This window comes from Pyrgilauda ruficollis, unplaced genomic scaffold (assembly GCF_017590135.1).
Source record: "Pyrgilauda ruficollis isolate IOZ18807 unplaced genomic scaffold, ASM1759013v1 scaffold40, whole genome shotgun sequence".
NCBI lineage: Eukaryota > Metazoa > Chordata > Aves > Passeriformes > Passeridae > Pyrgilauda > Pyrgilauda ruficollis.
The window spans coordinates 6,134,561-6,158,466 of record NW_024525490.1 but is presented as its reverse complement, the minus strand read 5'-3'; the positions used below and the strand labels follow the sequence as shown (position 1 = coordinate 6,158,466).

The 23,906-nt window shown below is 36.4% G+C and overlaps 1 protein-coding gene across 1 annotated transcript in view; it reads left to right on the top strand.

The window, feature by feature from the left end:
- Positions 1 to 23,906, top strand: part of KHDRBS2 (KH RNA binding domain containing, signal transduction associated 2) — a 311,090-nt gene that overhangs the window by 85,687 nt on the left and 201,497 nt on the right. Inside the window, exon 3 of the mRNA XM_041477469.1 lies at positions 19,978 to 20,094. Coding sequence (XP_041333403.1) covers positions 19,978 to 20,094 — 117 coding nt within the window. The remainder of the gene's footprint in view (positions 1 to 19,977; positions 20,095 to 23,906) is intronic.

Below are 23,906 nucleotides of genomic sequence, written 5' to 3'. Positions count from 1 at the left end.
TTAAATTGAGGCCCAGAACTGCAGGCAGTTCTCAAGGTGACACTGCACCAATGCTGAGTACAGAGGGATGGTCACCCTTCCTGGTCACCTTTCCTGACTGGCTGCTGATGCTGTTTGATGCACCCCAGGATGGGATTGCCCTCCTGTCTGCCCGGCTCACTCTGCTGACTGATGCTGAACCTGCTGCTGACCAGAACCCACAGACCTCTTACTGCAAAGCTTCTCTCCAGCCACTCCTCTCCCAGTTCATACCTGTGACCAGTGTTACTTCATTCCAAGTGCAGGATCTGGCATTTTGACTTGTTAAATTTCATGCCATTAATCATATCCCAGTGCTTCAGTCTGTCTAGATCCCTCTGCAAGCCTCTGTCCCTCAGGATAGTCAACTGCACTTCCCAGTTTGGTATCATTGCTGATGTTGCACTCGATAATCACTAAAAAGTATTTATCTTCTTTTTCAGACTAATAGTATTGAAAAATCTTTCTATTTAATTTATAATTGCATTTAAAACATATTGCATCATTTATATCAATACATTACTGTTGTCTGAGAACAAGAAAGAAAACTGTAGTTGAAATACGTTTGTTGTAGTATGAGTTGTGACAGCTTCTAACAAGTACAGGTTGAAACATTTGTTTCTTGGAGAAGTGGAAGAGGTGTTAAGGAAGTACCTCAGATATGTAATTTAAATTGATAATCTAAAAAAATGTCAAATAATAAAAACCATAAACCTAAACAAAATAAAATTTTCAAATAATTTTTCAAATTATTTATTTTTTCAAATTATATGAAAATTCTTAAAATATCAGTGTAAATAGATTATAAACTACTTCATAGTTCAATAATTGAGTTTCACTAATTGTTTTTTTTTGCTTTACTCAGAAGAAAAAAAATAAGTAATTTCTTATAAAGCAGAAATTACTTATTTTGAATAGTTCCATTTAAAAATTTCTTTGAATAAATTTTTAGAAATTATTGGAATTGAAACAAAACCTGAATTTCCCAAAGTGGTGTAAAATGTAGTCAGTAAGCAACAAGAAACCGACTGCATAGATAATTTGTTTTTATAAAACATTTTCGTGGTAGCCTTCATTATGGTGTATTGACAGGTTTTGTTTCTGTTTTCATGGAGGGAGATTGTCCTTCCAGTTTAACATTTTTTCTCTAAGTATCATGAGACCCCTATTGGAAAAGAAAGCAAACATTTATAATCATTTGCTTGGCCATGAAAATTGTGCTCTTTAAGGAGTACAGTACAGGTAGTAAGGTTTTTATAGAATGTGAGCTGCTTGAAAGAGAGATGGTGTATTTTTTTAAGCTTAAGGTATCATAGCTGTACCTCTCTGCTTCCTCATTTACTGCAAGTAAATTTTTCTTCCTAAAATTTCCATTAATGTGACTTGATATCCTCACAGCATGCTTGCCTTATGCTAAAGTGTCTTCATCTCAATAATTACGTTGTTTTACTGAAGTAAGAAGTATTTATTTAAACAAAATACCTGGTGCTTCTGAATTTGGGGGAGGTTAATATGGTGAATATGAAAAAATGTTAAGGAATCTGGCTAACCCTAGAGTTGATACAGCAGTGATTGCTGTAATTAATTTTTTCCCAAATATCTTCTGTTGCACAGGGTAACTCCACAAAATCTATACCATCTGGCTGAAAAATTCCCCATTTAGCTCTGGTAGAAAGGTGATTTTGTCTTTGAAATAACAGTTAATTTGTCACTCAGTACTGCAGGATAATCACCTCTACTCAATAGACAGCCTAGATTTCAGTGTCAGTAAGGGTTTATAAGGTGTTCAATGTCCCTGTGTTTAAAAGAAAAACAAGGCATAAGATGTAGATTTCTACACTTGGCATTAAAGGAGCATGTTTGCTTAGGGATTCTTAGGACAATTAAGTGCAATGAATCTTGTGTCCCAATTAGTTCTAAATTTATTTGGTTCAGAAGTTAATTCAAATTAGGACCACATCAATTCTGAGTAAATGTGTCCAAACAAGAACTAAATGCAATTAAACTACTCCACTTTATAATTTGTTTTAAATACATTTTTAATAACACTGTAAACAAAGCCTCAGTGTTTTAACTAGCACCTTCTTCCATGGCGCGTCTAGCAGTTGTTTGTGCTAGATTTTCTGTACCTTTTTAAATACAGAGAAGATGTGATGCAACACATGATCCTGAGCTGTGATGTGTCCCCAGAACGGCTGTCTCAGGTGGATATTTGGGTAGCACTGATGCAGTGCTGATACCTGTGTCAGACTGCGCTAAACACAGCACCTTTATGGGTGCTGGGCTCAGCCTTACACCTGCAGCCTGCTGGCAGTTTGCTCTGCAGCTGCTGTTGCTGTGGTACTCCCTGTGCCATTTGTGTCTTTCCAGGATTGCCTAGTGTGGGTTCATAGCGCTTCTCACAGGTTATCTGATGCAGCCAAAGTTTCTCTGTGTTCCCTTGGAAGTCCAGACCAAAGTAAAGCTGATTCCCTTGCCTAAGTGATTTGGAGAACACAGAATCTCTAGTGAGACTCAGTATTGGCATGGGGCAGTCCCACATCTTAACATTACTTTTTCCTGAAGTCTTGTTTTGGGTATAGTCCATGGCAAGAAACTTAATTTTCCATCATATGGCTTCTAAGTTTCTTTATTAGTATGTTGAGAGTGACTGTACCCAGCACATACAGGAAGACAAAATATACTCCTACACAATTTTCCCAAATCATATGAATATTTCTAGCAAGTTGATTCTGATATTTATAATGAGTTAAATATACATAATTCAGATGTTGTGAAATATTGCTTCATTTTTTTTCCCCCAAAATACATTAATTAGCATTCATTTGACCCATAGAATTCTTGGTCTTTGCCTCTATTTGTGTTTTGTACTGAACTGCATATTTTTCATTTCACATAATCCTTGGTTTTAATAAGATAGCATACTTCATTACCAGATATTTGTAAAATGGGGTGTGCAAAACTCATTAGGTTTGGTGATGCACTCCAAATTGCTTTTTCAGTCCGCTGTTACCAGTAACATGGTGGTTGGCTTAGCTGGGTAGAAAGGGGAAGGTCATGTTTTATTTTTCTTCTGTCAAAACGCTTTAATTACATTTGTTTGGAAAGTTATCTTTTCATAGAGTTTTTGAAAAGTACTTTAGGCTAAGATATTCATGCCCTTTCCCTTTTAGCATTATAATAGTAATCAATAGTCTTGTCTCAACCTTGCAGAAAAAAGAGATTTAACTGATTAATATTTATGTGTAATACCTGAAACACTGAATGACTTTGTTTATAGGAAATTCTGTTTTAATGCGAACATGTCACAGGGTTTTCAGAGTCTTACAAGATTAACCTAATCAAGATGAAACTTCAGGACAGCAGAGATGATAAATATTTTGCTGTTGGATTTGAGCTGTAACCAAAGCAGATGTGGCAAGTCCTGCTGGCCCTACAACCTGCTGGCTAGCCACGTCCATAGCGTTGCATCTCCTATCTCTCTTAAAAGATGACTTCACTAAAAATGCATCTTGGAAATCACTCCAGTTAATTCCCAAGACTGCTTGGAGGCTGTTGGAGAGGGCTGATGGACTGGCCTTGCCTGAACAGTTGTAACGATGCTGGTGTTACCACTGTCCGGCTGTGGTGCTGGGTTTGTCTCCTGACACTGTGTTCATGCAGATATGCAGCCCATGCAACACCCTCTGCTTGATGGTTGAATAATTTCCAAAGTCCAAACAGAAGCAAGAGCTGCTTGACCATGGAACCGAGAGCAATTCCTCTCCACTTGTGCCAGAGTGGAGAAATGGAAATGGGTTCTTCAAATCTGTGCAGACACATAATCCAAATGACAGCATGGTCATTGCATTGCAATTATTTTGAATTAAATGAGCTGTAATGCATCAACATGAATATTTGAAACATGGAGAACAGTCCTGTGTTGCATATATATAATGTATACTTTAGTCAGCTCAAAGTTGTTAATTCTGTGGTTTATGGTTCATACACTAGTTCCTTTGGGACACTGCCCCCCAGTACAATAAATTTCTCGAAGTCCTGGCAATTTATAACTTCTTTGTATATATCTATATGAGGTATTTCGACTGTGCCAAAGTACAATAAATGTATTGAAACATAAATACATATTTTGGCAAGGTTAGAGCAGAGTCTTTATTTCTGAAGTTTGTCCATAATAGTAGTCTGTCTTAATACTTTAAATAGGTAATGGACTTTTTTTATTTTAACAGGATAATGGGATTGAAAAATGCCATGTCATCTGAGAGGAAACTGATGTGATTAGATGTGTACAGACACTTTAAACACATAAGGATTTATAATAATTAACTAAACATGTTAGAACTCTTAGTGATACAGGCTAAGACAAAGAGCTAAGAAAGAAAACACTTGAAAGGGAAAACATACGCAATATCTTTTTAATCAGTATTTTTTTCTGGCTTGTATTTTCCAGTAGTACAGGGAAATCTCAGTTATAAGGAACCATTTTGTATAGAATGGGAAGGTATTTATAGTTCCTTACAAATTACTGTTTCTGCTTAGAGCTTGATTTGTTTTCAGAGATGCTGTACTAAATTTTGCTTGGAGACATTGGCACATTGATTACTTCTAGTTTTCAGGTCAATGGGGACTGTGCTCTGCTTATAAAAAAATGAGAGGTTACAGTAAAGAATCTTTGATGGAGTTAATTTAAGATGCAAGGACTTATTTGTATACATACAGATCTACTGACAATGGTATTTAAAACGTTGTTTTAAAAAACCTCTTTTAGTATAAAACAAAAAATATTGATTAGCTGTGAAAGTTGTCATTTAGCAGTTTACAAGAGCACTTTGAAACCATTTATATGAAAATTAGGAGAAACTGAGTACACTGAATGTTTCATTAATTTTATGTAATGACATACATTTTTTTCCCAAAATATGCAGTAGACTCAGATTGTGCAAATTAACAGTAATTGTGATAGTAAAAGAATATTTTGCCATGTTTTCTGAAGACTTTCCATAAATCCTGTGCTGTAAACATCTCTGACTCACTTTCTTTTTGACTGATTTCTTATCTTCATGTCTTCTAAATTTATATAAACCAATTTGTTTGCTGCAATGTTAATAATAGATAGTTCTTCATCACTTTAAAACCACCTTTCAAAAATAATTATTCAGGAGTTTGCCATTACCTCATGCCTATTGCCTATAGGCATGAGTGTATCAAAACTCTATAAATATAGAATAAATATTTTTAAAAATATATATTTTACAGATGAACCTTGATCTCTGCATCTTATAACAAACACATTTTCACCTATTCAGTCTGTTCTGGTGAATTCTGTCATATTGTAAATGAATTTGATGCTTTTCAGTGAAAAAGTAAAAGAGGAATTTCAATTAATGTCACTACTACAAAAGGCTATTTCACAATTATATGACTTACAATTTAGCTGAGTCCACACTGAAAGGCTATAAAGTGCTATCTTTTAAAATCAAGGTTGCAAGAGACGAATAATAACCTTTTTTAGATTAATTCTTATAAAGTATACGTCAGATCATTAATCACTGTGGTTTTAGTAAATCAATAGGAAAAAACAGAGAGAACCCCATTCTTCACTCTCCTTGTGTTTTTCCGTCTGAAGCAGACGAAGTGTGAGTTGTATGAGAACCAGAGTGTTGAGCAATAATTCTGTGACATCCTTATTAATTACATTGCATCTATTTCTTAGTCCTAAAAATATGAAAATTCCTGGACAAATAGAGGAGTAGGATTGGGCCTTCAGCCTGTTTTTATATGTTGCAGTATGAAGAAACTCAAGGAACTTATTTGTCATATTCTGTCTGGATGAAATAAAAAAATGCACGTTGATATCTCTCCTGAATAGCAGAAGAAAACATGCCACCATAGATGGATTCTAGTTAATTTTTCAGGGATGATAATTTATTTAAATGAAGAATATAATTTATTTAATTGCTATCACTGTTATAAATTGCTGTCCATGCATCTGAACAGAATCTCTAGGTATGACTCCAGAGTGCTGCCAAAAGTGCGTCTTTAGAGCTTAATATTTGGATTAAAGTGTACTTCAAAAATATATTTTTTATAAATTTCAGTCAGTTATGTTCAAACTAAAATACAAGAACTACATATGCCTAAAATTTTAGATTATATCTCAAAATAAAATTTTGCATAAACGTATAATAAATTTTTCAGTATAATACAGTATGAACAAAATTCTGGTGTGTTTTGTTTTGTTCTTTTCTAATACCTTTTGCATAGTATTTTGGTGACAGCATGCCTAATGAACATAGCATGTGATTGATCTATAAAAAGATGTTAATACTTGCTTCACTATCTCTGACTATTTCAAATTCTTGCAAAATATTGCAAATGACATTATAATCCATTTCCTATGTGACTAATGTTGTCATTTAGCTCTTCCAGCAGTGACCAACACTGGAAACTGTGACTAAAACCAAAATGGAAAAGAGTCAAAGTGTGCAGAGATACATCTCCAGAATATTACCCCAACTTGCCAAGGCTATCCTGAGCTCAGGATATTTTCTTCTGGTGAATCTTCTGGTCAATCCTTAAAACTCAAATTAGGAGGATTCCTGTGCAGAATACTTTCTTGTGCTGGTTCTGAGACTGCTGCTTGCAAGGGTCTCCTGTTTTCCCCATAGCTGTTATTTTTCTTGATACAATTTCCAAGGACTTAGAATCAGTAAATCATTTTGTTTGTAAAAGTGGAGTGTGTTTTAGTGTTTTTACATTTATTTACTTGGTATTTCAGCTGTAATTTTATCACCAGGAGTCATAAGAAATAGTTTTATAGCCAGCCCAGCCTTCAGAACCTTGACTTAGCTCAGCATCATCAATAAAGTCTGTTTCCCACTGTTCATTGCTTTCCCTGGCTTCAGTCTCCTACTGGATCTCTGAAACACTCAACTAAATTACTTCCTTCCAGTGTGAATACTGATGATTTACTACAAATTTTCACCAGTGTTTAAAAACATTTTCTGTTTCCATGAGAGGCCCTTCCTTCTAAGACCACATTGTCCTGGTCTTGTGGAAATCAGGTATCTGGTTATCAGTTTACTTTCTAACCGAGTCCAGGTTAGTTTGTTCCTTAGAGAACACTCATAGATGCCTGAGAAATTATTTCCCTTTAAAATAGCCATCTCTCATCTCTTTACCTATCTAATGTATTTATTTTATTGTTCATTAAATGCATTGTTTATTCTGATTTGTAGTAATTTAATTGGAAGTTCTTAGAAAATTTTTATTGCACTATCTTCCTCCCAACCACCTGTCACAGTTTCCTCCAGTATGAACCCAGATGGAGAAAAAGTATTTTATTTTTGTGTTCTGACCTCATCTTTCTTGAATCCTCCTTTTATAGCCTGAACATGTTAGTCCTACTAGCTGTCTGTCTGGCTTCCAAATCTCTGAAGACTATTTTAATTTTTTTTTATACTTCTTCAAATTGTTACTCAAAGTTTTGTTTTACTTCCTTTGTGTAAACTGTACTTTGGGGTTTTTTTAGGCTGATAGTTTATGGTTGTTTTTGTTTTCCTTATTTGAATACAATGTTGGATTTTAAAAAGATCTTTTTCTTGAATTCAATAATTGAGTTAAATATAATTCCATACCCTGCATATGTAATCTCTTTGATTTTTAGGCATACCCACAGCTAGATCCCTTGTACTTCAAAGGAGGTCTTTTCTTTTTTGTACAGACTCTTCCTATCTTGGATGTATCCTCAGTTCCAGGTGTGTGGCAGTTCTTCCTCCTGACACTGCTGTTTCAGCTCGTGGCTGAAGCTTTGCCTCAGAGCATCCCCTTCTCTGTGAGTCTGCTCATGCCACAGTGAGGGTGTGGCAAAGGCTGCTACTGTGCAGGTCGCAGCTTTCAGCTCTCAAATGACCTGAGAATTTTGTCTCTGGAAGTTCTGTCCTATATCCCTTGTCTGTTTCTTTTTTTACTGTAAGGGCTCTAAATTGCTACCACTGGTGTGCCTCTGGAGTCTGCGCAGACACGTGGGGTCTGCAGGAGGCACTTCTCCTCGGAGCCAGTTCAGGTCTCTGTCCATGTCGTGCTTATTGATATTCTGTGACATTTCTAAGAGAATAGTGAAGTTCTAGGCTCACCAGGCTTGACTGCTGTGACGCTGGAATTCATCAGCTGAAAGCCCCTTTAGGATTTGGGCATCCATGTTTATTAGCAAGCATGGAATTCATTTATTTCGTATTTGCAAAAGATTAGTGAGAGACAGCTGCTTGCATTATTCTGAGTGGGTGATGTACAGGCTTAAGAATAACCAAACATGTAATGGCCATACTCTGCATCTACAAGCATTTGACAAACCTTAGTCTGGAAATTACACTTCTACAATAGACTCATAAATATCCATTTTCTGTGGTAATTACAAAAAAATGCAGAATGCCACATGCCAAAAGAGAAGAGATGGCAAGGGTGAAAGTTGTCATCTGAGGCAAATCTCTATGAATTTAAATGCTTTACATGAAATTTGATGTTATGCATGGATTTTAAAATAAGTAATCTTCTTATAAAGCAGTTTCTCCTATTAATTTAGTGATGTAAGTATATATGCCAGTTTGTGATTTTGGAGGATAGTGCTATCAATGTGAGGATGGATTTGCTCGGTTGTCAGCATCATTGTATAGTGTTTTAAGTGGAGAAGATTACATGAGTGAGTAGTTGTCTGTCCATTGATTTTATTGTTGCTGCAGGTTGAAATGCAGTGGTTCTTATTTTGGTGCAATATTATTTACAGATGTATTCAGTTTTAAGGGGAATAAAATTGTTTTGTAAATAAATTTGCAGTGGGAAAACCTTGCCAGTAAATTACAAATGGAAGAAATCTTTAGTTTTTACCTTTAAGAATGTATCTGTTTGCTTCCTCTACTTTGCTATAATCTAAATGTTTGAGACATATATGGTCTTTATCAAATAAAAAAACTTGAAAGCACTTTTGAGAGGTACAGAGCATATAATGTTCTATGTAAACTTGCACTTACATTTCCCCTCAGTGTCTGTTGGAAGTTAATTTTCCTTATTGTTTCACATGGTTTTGTCACATATTTGCTGTCATTGTTTTAGTTCATTTCAGTAGCTATTGCATTTGCAGACACAAAGGGAGTATAAATGCTGGCAGTTGCAAGTCAAAACATTTCCTCATTTGTAACACTTGAATGCAGTGATTTTCTGGAGGAATATGAAAGAGTACTGGAAGATGCAGGTTCCCAAGAGGACTAGAATTTGTTCTTCTGTTCATTGCAAGACCTAGGCATTGAGCTCCAGACCTGGAATTTATGACTTTTTGTAAATGTAAATGTGTGTGAGATCCCAAAGTTCACAGAGTTACTGAATGAATGAGGCAGTTGAACTGGAGATGAATAGCAGCTCCAGGCAGAGGAGGGTCTGGAAATGGGATTGATGTGCTTGAAATTCAGCACGTAGACAGCAGTCACACAACTTGGTCAGGTGCCACTGTGAAACTGAGTTTCAAAGCCTGAATCATCTTCCTAGATACCAAATCTATTATTTGGGTATGGCTAACTGTGTCACTTTAACCCTCCCAGGAGACCAGCTGGAGCTTAGGACATACTGTCTTGACAAGGTGAATCGAAAATATTCTGCCTTCATGTTGATGGCTCTCTTTAATATGTATTTTACAAACACGTTCATGATTCTTGAAGGTTGTAGATGTGCTAAAGCAAGGTAATTATGATGGAATAAATATTAAGTTAAAATCAGATGGCTATTAAATATACCTGAGGCATTTCTAAATCTTGTGTTAGAGAATTCAATATTCTTTTAACTGTGAAACATCTTTGCCTGGGGTGCAAGAATCAAAAGAAAGGTGCAAGTGAAAAACATAGCAGGTCATTTAATATTTTATCAGGTAGGGGCATCCAAACCACCGTTTTGTTCACCCAGGAGTTTCTGTATGGCAATGGCAAGACTGTTGGGTATTCCAGCCTGCATTATTCAAAGGCACTCAGGCCTTCCAGCTCATGCTTGCCGTCTCATTTGTCACATACTGTATGTCTCGGTCTTTCAAGGTGTTGTCCTGCAAGTACTTTTTTCTGTGCTACATTAATGAAGTTTGAAACACAGTTACATTGCTTGCAAGGGAATACCATCAGCAGAGTATTACAAATGAGTCTCAGGTTTTTGGATTCTTTTGTTGCTCAAATACTATAAAACTCTGTGATTTCTATTTTTTTAAAGGGAATGAATAGATACTCTGAATTGCAAATACTAAGTGCTATGAGCTTTCAACTTGGCAAATTATGCTCATTTACAAATCATAGAATCGTGGGATCATAGAGTGGTTTGGGTTGGAAGGGACCTTAAAGTTCCAACCCATCTGCTAGGCAGGGACACATTTTACTTGATCAGATTGCTCAGGGCCTCATCCAACCTGGCCTCAAACACAGCCAGGGATGGGGCATCCACAGCTTCTCTGGGCAACCTGCTCCACTGCCTCACCACTCTCACACTGAAGAATTTCTTCCTTATATCTGATCTTGTCATGGATTGACTCTGGCACAGTGCCAGTGCCCCCCCAGGGTGAAAAATGGGGGGAATGGGGAAAAGGGGGGAAAATGGGGATTGCAGAGGGAGAAAAATGGGAATTTGGGGTTGACAGATCTTAATCTACCCCCTATCAGTTTGAAGCCATTTCACCTTGTCCTGTCATTCTATGCCCATGTAATGAGTCCCTCTCCATCTGTCTTGTAGGGTCCCTCCAGGAACTGGAATGCTGCTCTGAGGTCTCCCCAGGGCCCTCTCTTCTCTCTTCTGTAGGCTGAGCAAACCCAGCTCTCTCAGCCTCTCTACACAGGAGAGGTGCTCCAGGCCCCTGATCATCTTCATAGCCTCCTCTGGACCCTCTCCAGCAATCAAAAATAATGGGGAGAAAAAGTCTTGTTTGTTGTATCCTTATTTAGCACAGTGATTCTGTACAGTTAGCAAATCTGTTGCATTGCTGTCAAACAACAGAGGAATTAGTCTCTGTATATTTTAAATTTGGGTTTGCAATCAGCAGACTTAAATGAAATGCAAAATCAGGTATCAGTTCCATTGATTTCTACTATTAGAATTAGCCCTGTGTTCTGTGGAGGAGGAGGCTCTGCAGGTCCCCTGGTCTGCATGTTACAATGCAAGTTGGGGCAGTTCCAGTTTGGAGAATGGACATGCTCTTTCTGAGCCCAGTATGTTACCTATATAAACCAATGGAAAGCTCTCTGCCAGATAATGGAGGTAATGCTGGCTATTTTCTTTCCAAAAGCTCATCAGTGTGAGAAAAAAAAAAATTGAGAAAGAATCTATTCCATTTGCAGTCTACTCTTTGAACAGTCTGCTACAGGAGGTGTCTTTTGAGAATCAGCTCATGAACAATGGCAATTTACTTAATGGTGTTTACCCTGCATTGTCCCAGTTTGTATTCTGTCCTGTCACATCTAACTGAATGGACAAATAGAGCACAATATCTGTTCTTTTAAATTTGTAGGATTTTCACTTGAATTATAGTTGAAATCAGACAGAGGTCTTACCTGAGCTCTTTGGGAACAGAATTCAGCAGTAGTTTGAGTCCTTGAATTAACTGAGTATTAACTGTTTCCTCCTTGTCAATGTTATTTCAGAATGCTTTGCCCCTCTTAAAATATTTCTTTGCATTACCATCTCAGATCAGCTAAGACCTCATTAAAAAATCTTGAAGGGCACTTGGTTTTCTTCTCTTAAATATAGTAGAAGTAGAAGATAATGAGATGGAAGGAAGAAAAAAAAATGTTTTCTTGAATTTGCCCTTAGTAACAAAGAACAAAAAAATCCAGGGTGGAAAATGCAGCAGGGGAAGGTGAAGGAACCAGAGTTTCATAAAATATTTTGGAGTGCTTTCACAGGCTTATTTAATTTCCTCAGAGGTATGTGGTTTGCATATGTCAGTCACTTTAAAGTAATGCTTTGCTTTGATTATGGACGTGACTTGACAATTAAATTGTTTGCATAGTGCTCAGTATATGTAAATTGATACTTAAATGCTGCTGTAAGTATAATTACTTTAATAGCAAAAGGCAAAATCAAGTTGACTAACAGAGTTTTTAATTATATTAACATAAACCATTTGTGATTTAATACAATGGTGTCTATAAAATCAGATACTATATGCACGTATGTTAAATCAATCCATTAACACACTGGGTCCAAATTAACTGTTGTTATATTTCCTTGACTGATCAGAAATTTGTGTTTTATGTTACATTTGAGTAGTCCACTATCATACATGGGAGAGATACATTATTTTTATGGTTGGGTATTCAGCCCTAACTTACTCTGTTTCTTGTTGACTTAAGAGCTCATCTTGGGAAATACATCATCTGGCAAAGAGAAATCTTTCACATAATATGAAATCATATCCAGTTCAGGAAGAGTAAGATGATATGCGTGGAAGTCCCACTGTACTACTACTTCTCTAGATATTCTTTTACATTACAAACTCTTCAAGTTAGAAGAAAGTTGTTAAGTTGCTGCCAGTTAGCAAAGAGCAGATGGTGTTTATTACTGTGACCGGTAAATTGTGTATCTGTGGGAGTAATAAACCCAATTAGCCAAATGTTGATTGTGCTTTTAAGTGCTGTAGTCTTGGTACCTATTTCCATACCTGTGAGTATGTTCAGAATAAACTTCTTTGTGCACTTTGGAAAAGGCTCAGTGGTGCACTTCTGCAGCCTAAATTGTTGGCATTTGTATAAATACCATTTTAGATAATGTCTTCCAAATGAGCCAGTCTTAGACATGTAGTTCCAGGAATTCCTTATTACTTATTTTGTATTTTATTTTCCCATAAATAGTAAAAGTTGGCTACTTCAAGCTTGGCTAGAATGAATGTTAAAAGCCAGGTGACTTTGTGTCCTAAAGAATCCTCTTGGCCTTTATTCAATAAAATACAAATCCAGTACAGGGGAAAGTCATGTTTAGTTCAGCATACTCTTCAGTTTTTAAAAATACTGCTCTTCTTGCAGAGTTTCCCAGTAAGGAGCAGTGAGCCAACAAAGAACTTCCCTACCTTTTAGAAATATGGGTTGGGATAAGTCAGGACCTCTGACTGGTGGCCAGTTTGCTGGCATCTCTAACCCCTCCCCAGCACAGGCTCAAGAAGCCTGAGAACCATTCCTGTTGGCCCTTGGCCTTCACCACCACCCCAGCTGGGCTGGACAAATAGGGACACTCTTAGGAAGAATAATTAGGAAGTGTAATAATCCAGAGTGCAGGAGAAGGACAAAAGCCAAAGATAAAGTGTGACACAGAGTTGCAGAATTGTTTGAGTTGGAAGGGACCTTAAAGATCACCTGGTTCCAGTCACCCTGGCTGTGGGCAGGGACATCTTCCACTAGACCAGGTTGCTGAGATCCCCATCTAGCCTTGCCTTGGACATTAGGATCCTCTTCCTTATTTCTGAGTTGTAAAAAGCAGGCTCTGGTGTTGTCTTTCTGCCAGCAGAAGCTGGTGCTGCTGCTCTTACTTTGAGTATGAATACCCTCTTTGATATCTGAGCCTGACGATTTTAATAGCAGTGGTTTCAGCAGTCACTTCCTCACAGTCCAAACAAACAACAGTTGCTACATACATTCAGTAAGGTCTGGTTTGGGTTTTTTAAACATACTTGACTGCTCTGTAGGGTCAAGATCATGTCTTCCTGCATGGCTGTGCAGACCCTGGTACAATGGGTCTCTCTGGATACTTCTGCAACTAAATAATATAACCTTTGCAATTAACAACTTGTTAATTGAGGATTTAATATAGACACACAACTTTAATTTGTACCTTGGCTTTTCCTCAATTACCTCACCTTAGATTTAAAAACAGAACCACATGAAGTAAAATGCTTGGGTGTTTTACAGATTAGCAGATTTTAATAAATGACACCACTGATGCATGTATTAGAGAATGAGCCATTCAAATTTTTCTGACTTAAGAAAGTTTAACTGAATAAGGGTATACCAGACATCAATTTTTTCTTTTTATCAGAAAATTCATTTTCATTTTAAGGCTCATTTAAATGGCTTTATTTGAATGCCACAGCTTGTTACCAGAATTCATACAGAAAACTGCTAAAAGTGACAAGTGAGGAGATACTTTTCCTATCTCAGTGTAGAATTCTATATAGAAGATTTTTGTCTGGAGTTGCTGACCATCTGTTTCATGGAGTTATGCCAAAAATGTATTTTCACTGTAGATTTAGATGCTTGCAATGAGCTAGTAAATAGCCAGACAACTATTGCAGCATCTTCTTCTAGCACACTGTAAATACGAGTTCCCAGCACTTCTCAAGATTAAAAAAGGCGTAATAAAAACACATTTATTTCTTAGGTAAATCTTCTAGACACAGTAACTTTAATAATTCTAACTTTGTTACTCAGATTTAATTTATTCTTTAAGCAATTCCACTGATTTAAACCTGAAATTAATTTGGCCTGGAGTTTTCAATAAATTGTATTTTGCCTTTGAACATGTAATTTTTCTGTGCACAGCCTAGCATTGGGTTACTGTTCAAAGCCCAACAGAGAGATGACACCCAGTGAGCTCTGTAGGAAAGGGCAGCTTTCTCCATTTCTCCTTTTGTTCTGGGACTGATGCAGAGACATTTCTCTGATACATGGCTAGAAGAAAGCAGTAGCACACGTTCTTTGGAGTAGATCTCCAGGATACATTAATTTTCTGCTTCAGGTATTTGCTGTCTCCTGACATGCCCTCCTAAAGTAGAACCTGCAAAGTTCAGTCCAACCAAATAGGTGTCTCGGAAGCTCTTCTCCAAGAGATAGCAAGCATCACGTCACATAGCTGTAGTAAAAAAATAATGTTGCATGCTTATCTGGAACACTAAATTCATTTTGTTAAAGCCAAGAAGTACTAGATATTGAATGGGGTAAGCAGCTACATATAGACAAACATGGACCCTGCAGAATCTGCTGGGGAATAGACTAGGCTAGACTAGACTAGACTAGACTAGAATAGAATGTTATTATTGCTGCTTTTAATGAAGGGATGGGACCACAGTTGGGCTAAAAATTATTTTTTGCTCAGATAAATATCAGTCTCAGAGGCCGTGAGGTTTAAGAGAGCAAGCAGTTGGTCATAGCTCAAAATGGTCATGAATTCTTTGTTACAAGACAATACATAACTTTCTAACCCAATGGACAGTTGACACAAAGTTTATTTTGCTGTTTTAACCTATCACCTTTACTTAATTCTGCTGCACTGCAGATACTTTTATCCAGTGGGCTATTATCACACATGCACACATATGCTTCTATTACAACATCTGAACTCTTGGCTTACTCGATGCAATTACACCCCTATATTATAAACCCTTCACCATTTTATCAATACAGTTTCTCACTTACTTAAGGCATATTCTTACTTACAGCTATAGAAACATAGGTTTATAATTTTTCTGCCAAATGTCTGTGTACTTTATTTTTACATCAACCCGAGCTTCTTCCAAGGCTGCAAATCAAACCTTCCTGTGTCTGTGGAAGTTTCTATCTTTCCATTTCCCACAGCAGAATAGTTCCAACAGGATAAGACCTACATGTTCAGCTCAAATTCCTGACCAATTCAGGGCTGACCAAAAGTTGAAGCATGTTATTACAGGCATTGTAATACAATGCTTACAAATGTTGAGAAAAATAAAATTTGCCTTCATAGTCCCTTGTGCATATCAAAACATGAGATACTTTTAAAATAAATGCTGTTCTAAATTAAGTGAGCTGTCAGAAGTCCTAGAATAGGACCTTAATTATAGGCAGGTCTCAAACAGTAAGGTTTTATTCAGGTGTGACCGTCTTTGTTTTCTCCACTGTTCTTGAGAACAGGACTGAACTTAGAAAGATTCTTCCCCACCCTCCTACCCCCATCCTTCTCTCCATAAATAAGGGCAGGATTTCTTGAGGATAAGTAGCTCTGAAAATGGAATGACTCTTTGTCTCTCCACAAAGGAACTGATAGCAATGGTGAACAAAACACTGAGAAATAATAAACCTGTTTCATGTTGTCAAGCCAGGGCTATTTCTGGTTTGCTGCTTCTAGAAGAAATTAATTTCTTCTCCCAGTTCAGGGCTTTGTTCTGCATTATCTTACAGCTGGAAACATTTGTCTTATCCCATTCATTATTTATCTAGCTTTTGTTACTGCTATGAACACTGATCTGTGTATAAAATAGAAACAGTCACTGACACAAGCATGTTTTTTGAATGATAAGCATATTCCTTGATTCTGGTTGTAAAACCCTATTAAATTAGGTCTTATAAAGTAAGAAGTGTTACAGTTCTAGTAGAAATGTATTCAGGCTGCATCAATTAGGGAAACAAATATTCTTCTAAATGTAAACATGTATTTTCTACCAGTCATTGTACTTTGCTTGAGGCTTGAATGTTGATGCTATAAACTATCCCTTAGATTTTTTATACCTGTGGTATGTTGTCCTGAGATAGTTTGAACAAAAAACTTTTAATGAAAACTGGGGAGCCAGAGCTTTGGCTTTGGGCACCTTACTGTCTGATTGCTTGTGTGAAGTGTGAAAGTAATCAGGATGCAGATAAATCTGCTGAAACTGTGTGTATATATTGGTTGGGGAAGATTTTGGAGATACTGACTGTAGATAAAGGAAAGATCTATTGAGCTGTATTCTCTGTCAGATTTTATTTTGCAGAGGAGAAGGTTTATTCCTCAGTTGTTGATACACAAAACATCATGCATTTGATTAGAAGTAAAGCATTCCCTGCTTTCACCTGATCATTTTCCCCTGAAGACATGCATCATCTCCCCCAGACAAATGATAAAAAAAATCTAAGAAAATAGTTTAAAAAATCTCTGCCATAAACCAGGAAGGGTTTCTGCAAGCTAGAAAGGCTAGCTTGTTCATCATGTTCATAAACATGATTGAAAAGTTAAGCCCCCTATAAGAACATCTAGAAACACAACAGTATTTTTCAAATGGAAGTTTGTTTGCTCCCTAGCAGTAAAAGATTTCTTTTAATCTCTCTCTTCTGTATGTCAGCATTTCTTAGCTACCTTCTTCTAATATGACCAGATACTATCCCAGAGACTTAGAGCTACTATTATTTGGAGAAAATTTGTACACATGGCAGAATTGGATTGGATCTGAGATTGCAGAATAAGATCTGCACTTACATCTGCTGTACCAGGAATGTGTGTTTGCGGGCAAGGCAAACAGTCCAGCTGCCTGAGTTTCCATTTTCCTTCACTGTCTCTGTGCTTTGGTTGCGTGTGCGTGCATGTGGCTCTAACTGGAGACTAAGCTTTCCAGTATTAAAATTGGCTCTGCCCAGCATATCTTCATTAAGAAAAAAAAAAAAAAAAGAAATGAAGTTGTGTTTCAGATTTCCTATATTTTGGATTTCTTTCTTATGTGCTGCTTTTACCTATATGTAAACATAAAGTATGTGACTTTTCACAAGTTATTGAGTCAAAGTTACTCTACCAGTACTTTCAGGCCTTGGAGAGTTTTAGGATTATAGATTGTGCTGAGGATATCCAGTGGCTTCAGATATGCTTAGAAGACTGAGCATAACAGTAGGATGCCAGCTATAGTGCTATGGCTTTTCTGCAATTTTAGACAAAATCAAACTAAGAGCAATTCCGTTTTTAGTTGTAAATAACTGCTTCCTTCCTGATACATGTTTTATAGATAGTGGATGAAATGTGAGTGTCTGTCTGCTACATAATCAATAGAATTAAAATCCCCAGCCACTTATTTCCTGTGAAGTGATTAAAATCCACTTAGCATGTAACATGGTCTATGCTGGCCATACTGCTCCTTTGCAGCAATATGTCAAGGTAATGATTATACAGTTTATGAAGTGCTTAAATATAAATGGTCAACATAAATCTTCACAGAGTGTAATTTAATAGTTTTATTCCATTCAGAGAACAAATGTAGTCAAGCTTTGGTTGGCCTTCTCGTAGTTTCCTCCAAAGTTACATAATGTTACAGTTCTTCCACATTTGAAGAGGTAGCTTTTCTTAAATACTGAGAAGCACTGAAAGGATGCAGCAGGACATGGTTCTAGTCTGATTTGTGATGTGTAAGTATCACAAAAGATTTGGTGTTGTAACTTGTGACACCCTCTCTTCCACAGGTGAGAGGGTCCCTGCAGAGAAACAAACGCTCTGCTCAGCCATCCCTAATAAACCTTTATATACATGGGTATATAAATGGGTGATTTTTCAAATCTTATTTCTATCAAACAGATTAAATCTAATATCTAGTATTAAAGTTCAGTTCTTGCCGTTTTTTCGTCATTGTTTGGTTTATTTTCATACAAAATTGAATAATTAATTTGAAGCCAACAACTTCTAAGCAAGGTTTTCCTTGGAAGAGGCTGAGCAACAGTTTGAAGACATAGGATTGTTGATACATTGACTGGGACATTGACTCAAAATCCTACCCTGTTTTGAAGAGCTGATACCTTTTATTAAATCAACAGGTAGAATGGAAAAATGTAAAAACACACCAGCTTGAAAAATCTGGTTTTGGAGCTTCAAATCATGCTACATTTTCCTGAAAATGTTAATCACTTATTATTTCCCCCATGGGCACATTATCTTTTGGTTTAGGTGCTGGTATATTTCACTGTACATATTTATTTTTCCTAGTATTACATACTATTTTCTTAGATAGCTTAACCAGTATTTGAAGGAAGTTAAAAATTAGACTAAAAGTGAGCTTGTGATTTGGAGCATCTGGCATGATTCAGAGTTCGGGTGTTACTAACAGGGCTGATGCATTTGTGTTGTTATGTTCTTGCTGGTTGAAGCGAAAACAAGACTACTTCCCCATATTTTCATTTTTAGAATAGAAGGTAGTGCAAAACAACATATATTATAACATCTTGATAGAATTTTGTATGTATTTTTGACAGCAACATTTTCTTGATTGATTTCCTAATGTCATGTTTTTTTCTCTGAAATAGAATCAAGGAAGTGCTGATACAATGACACCCCTTTTGCTTTGGTGGAGCTTATTCTTTGTTGAAAGCTAGACCAGAATACTCTCTGTTCAGACTTGAACATAATTCCAAAACCTCTTAAGCAAGTGCTGATTATGTCCAGTCAGCTTCTGAAGACCACATACCATAGCATTTTTAAAAGACGTTGGAAATAATAAAAAAATAATAAATGAAGAGACTGTTGATTACAGAATAAACAAATTACTTAATAGACTCCTCCCTTTTTGCTGATTTGTGTTGACATGATATTAACACCTCATTTACTTACTGTTCTATCTTCTGATTTTCCTGTAGACATCTCTTCATACAGAAAAAAACTCTTGTAGGTGTAACATGAAGTGTGCAGTGTTTAGGAATATTAGCAGTGTGGCAGACAAAGCTGCGTTCATTTTGGAAAATGCCCTTGAATATCTACCACGATCTACTGATTGTCATTTGTTCTGGTGCTGGCAGAACAGCCAATACACAAAACAGCACTTACGTTCAAGTCAATGTGTAAAGCATCAAATCCTAAAAATCTACCTAAAGCTCTAACTTTGCAGGATGTATTACTTGCAAGTAAAGCTGGCTAACTTGGGAAAGAACCTAGGCATTCTCTGAGTTTCATCAGTACCATCTCATGAGCAAATATCTTGCTTAGCAATTCACTAAACCAAACAGCCACTGGCCTGTTAGTCCTGAAGAGGAGCCTCCCAGGGTTCAAATAAACCATGAATGCTTTTACTGTCTTTCACACTAGATGGGTGAATATCTTGGTTCTTCATTCTTGTATCTCTGTCAATTAGGCTCAAAGCTAGGTAGGAGTATTTCTTCTAAAGGAAAGTAAAATTTTCTTAATTAGTCATCATGTTTATTAAGGTTTTGCAGAAGTACCTGTGGGTCTAAAAGAGTTCTCTTATTTTCATTCTAGTTCAATTTTGTTGGGAAATTGCTTGGACCAAGAGGAAACTCTTTAAAGAGGTTACAAGAAGAAACAGGTGCAAAAATGTCCATCCTGGGAAAAGGATCCATGAGGGATAAAGCTAAGGTACTGTGTCTGCATTCTGGTTGCAATTAGTTGAAACGTATGTTGTTTTAGGTGTTACACTTAGATTGCCTGTCTCTTTATTAATGACTCAATTAAAAGGCCTATAATGGACTGTTGACTGCAAGGCTAGTTTGTTTTTTTCTAGTTGCATCATTTGCTTAAATATAATTTTTTTCTTGCTACACCAACCTTGCTTAGACCTTCACAGTTGCTATAGTATCACTGTTATTTAAGTAGTTCACGTAAAAGGGAAACCAGTTTAAAGTTCATTTGTTCTGAGAAAAGTCTCTTTCTCCTGTGAAAGTACAGCTTGTATGTATTAGTGCTTTAATATTGGTGTACATAAATGACTTTTCTTTTTTATTTTCTGTTTCTTTAGAGATGGAGGTTTTTTTTAATGTTGAATATTTATTCAGGGTATAGTTCTAGGAGAAGATAACAAAGTGGACATTTTGCTTAAGTGTGTGTAAAAATGCACTATAGACAAAGAAAAAAAAATGTTTGAAATCACAGCCTGGTCAATGCCACTAAGTAATTACTTGCAGGTAAGTGTTACTCCTCCTCAACCAGTTCCCCACCCAGTTTATATACTGAACATGTTGCTCTGTGGTATGGAATATCCCTTTGGCCAGTTTGGGTCAGCTGTCCTGGCTTTGCTCCCTCCTGGCTTCTTGTGCAGCTCCTCGCTGGCAGAGCATGAGACACTCAAAAGTCCTTGGCTTTGGGTAAGCACTGAGTAACAACAACCCAAACTTTAGTGTGTTACCAGTATTATTCACATACTAAATCTCAAACACAACAGGGTACCATTTATTAGGAAGGAAATTAATCCTATCCCATCAAAAACCAGGACATTAGGGAAGCTTTCACGTATATTTGACCCAAAGAACAAATACTGATTGCATTGTGATGTCTTCTAGAATCTATGGAACAGCAGTACTATGGTCAACACAGAAATAATGACTCCGAATTTCAATATATTTTAACTGTATATAGCCTCTAGTAATGTTGTGCATTATTCTTCTTTCCTTCTTGTCACCTCTGTCATTAATCTTAGTAGTTAAAATTATGAAAGCAAGAATATGCCGAAATAAAGGGAAGACCAATTCAGGATTTTTTGGTTGGCATTATTTGGTCTTGGTAATGTGTATCAGCAAATCACATAGACATTGTGATGTCTGCAATTGCAACATTAAAAAAAATAAGCTCACAAACTAGACAAATTAGGCACACAGATTATATTTAATTTTTCAGAGTTTTCTTTATAACATTTTAGTCAGACATTTAGTGAAACTTCAGGTATAAGATAATAAATGTTAAATACACTATTGATTTTATTTCCAGGTATCAACAGGTAAAATATTTTAATTACTTATGTCTCACTTCTGGAATCATAAATACTTCCCTGGATGAAAGAATGTATGTCCTGCTAAGTAGCAGTAATTTGCATCAGTACTACATCTGATGCCCAGTTGTCCATTCTCAGCCACCCACTCAGATTATTATTCCTGAGAGCATCAATTGCCCAGACAGGGGAGTGTAAACAAGTTGAAACACATTAATAGACAGATTAAGACTTCTGATTTTGAGATTGGTCATTCTTCTGATTATATATTTTGATTTTCGTCTGATCATAATGAACAGTGACTGCATGACAGGTACTACATTTACTCATGAGTATGTCAGCAAAATTTGAGTATGTCTTCAAAAGGCTTTTAGTCCTTAAGAATAATCTGAAATTGAGTATGGGCTTCAAGGAGACTTATTCACATGAGACTCGTGTAAAAAAATGAAGTTTTAGGGTAAACTGGCATTAAATATAGCAGTCATGAAAGCAGTTTCTGTGAAGAAAGGCTCATAAGCAATTTATCTTAATCCAATTTAGACATTACTGACTCAAAAGAACACAAAATCCCTGTGCAATTGCAGTGAGAGGTAGGAATTTTCTGATCCGTGTACATCATTGTTACCAGTTCCTGACAAAAGAGTGTGAGAAAAATCACAGGATGGGTAATAGTTACAATTAGCATTTCAGAGAGGCTATTCTAGGTTGAGATACTGATAAAATGTAGAGAAAATATATTTGACTGTGAGCATAAATACTGGTGTGAATTGCTGCATTGCTAAGGAAAATACAACTTGATCTGGTTAAAACAGTTTTCTTGTCAAAAAACAAGTGCACTAGTATCATTTATGCAGTACTTTTTTACTGATTTAAATACAAATTACCAAAGTCTGGAGGCTTTTTGTGGGTTTTTTGAATGATAAAAGAAGTCAGTTTATGTGTATTGGCTTTGTTTTGCAGGAGTATTCAAGAAATATCGATGTAATTTCTCTCTAGAAACTAGAATTTCCTTATTAAAGCTGTCTATATTATGCCATGAGCCATAGCAGTTCCTAGACAGACTGCAGGCACGTGTGCTTTTCCCCTCCAGTCTGGTGCAGCTGGATGCTGAGTTGCATCAAAGAAGCAGAAACAGAATTTCTGCTGAAATGTGCTGAGTACATTTATGCCCTAGATCCCTAGATACTTAAATCTTCAAAATGTACTGATCTGCTGATTTGAGGTTTTTTTAGTGCCAAAATGACAAGAGGGAAGTTTTGGCTCAACAGTGAACTGCTCTGGCTATAGTCAGTAATTTTGGTCATATAGAGGGGCAGTTTCCGTGTCTGGGAAGTGGATTATATCAACAGAGGTGTGTCTGTTCCTCAGAACTTCCTTATCTTCTTTAAAGAAACCAGTAAGTAAATTTTAGAGGCTAAAGATTTTAGGCTGTTTCCTTTCAGAGCAACAGGGAACACTTGTTAAGAGTGACTTGAGATTCCTGAGTATCTGCTGTGCCTACTATGTGGGAACAGGATAGATTAATTTGAAAAGGCAATGCAACTTACCTAAAATGTGTATTATGAACAGCTCCAATTGTGCACAAAACACTACAGAGCTAATGTATGTCACAGAAAGTTGTGTTAGAAGTTACTGAGGAGATGCCCAAGTAGAGCTGCATCAGTAGTTTTTTTTTTTTTTTTAATTTTATTTTAAAAGTGACTTAAATAAGTAGAGCTGCATCAGTAGTTTTTTGGGTTTTTTTAAATTTTATTTTAAAAGTGACTTAAAGGAGTCTGTTTGGAAGAGCAGAATAACCTATGAACAATAGAATGTTTTAATGTTCCTTTAGTGATATATTAAGTGTTAGACAAAGAAAGATTTTTTTGTTACTTTTAATTTTCTTTAAAAAATGAAAAATAGATTTTTAAACTGCATATCTTTTCCTGCAAATTCATTGTTCATCACCTCCAAGATATTTAGAAGACTGATCAGTTATTTAGAGTAATGGGGATCACACTGTCTTTGCTCCAAATGTATTTTTGAAGCGTGTTTTACTTACATAGAGCAAGATTTGGAAATTGGTGTCCTGATAACATGGTTATATATTAGAAAAAAAAAAGCTAAAACATTGATTTTTACAGTAGCACATGAGCTCTCAGACACACATGAAGGAAAATGTAAGTGACAAAGTGACAGTGTTTGCATTAAATCTTCTGCAGACTGATGTATGTGGATGCTGACAGAGAGAGAAACAGATAACTTTCCCAGGCATCGTCCTGGGGAAAGTTGGGAGAACACTCAAAGAATTAAAACAATTCTTATCTTCATCTCTGCATCTGGTGTTTGCGAACATGTGGAATGTTTTTACGTGATGTTTATGAAAAGATATTTTTAAAAAGTGTTGTTCGTAATTAACCAATGGTGTGAGGGGTATTGTTTAAGAACCAGTCAGGTTCTGGGTGAATGATCCTCTCTATAAAATATT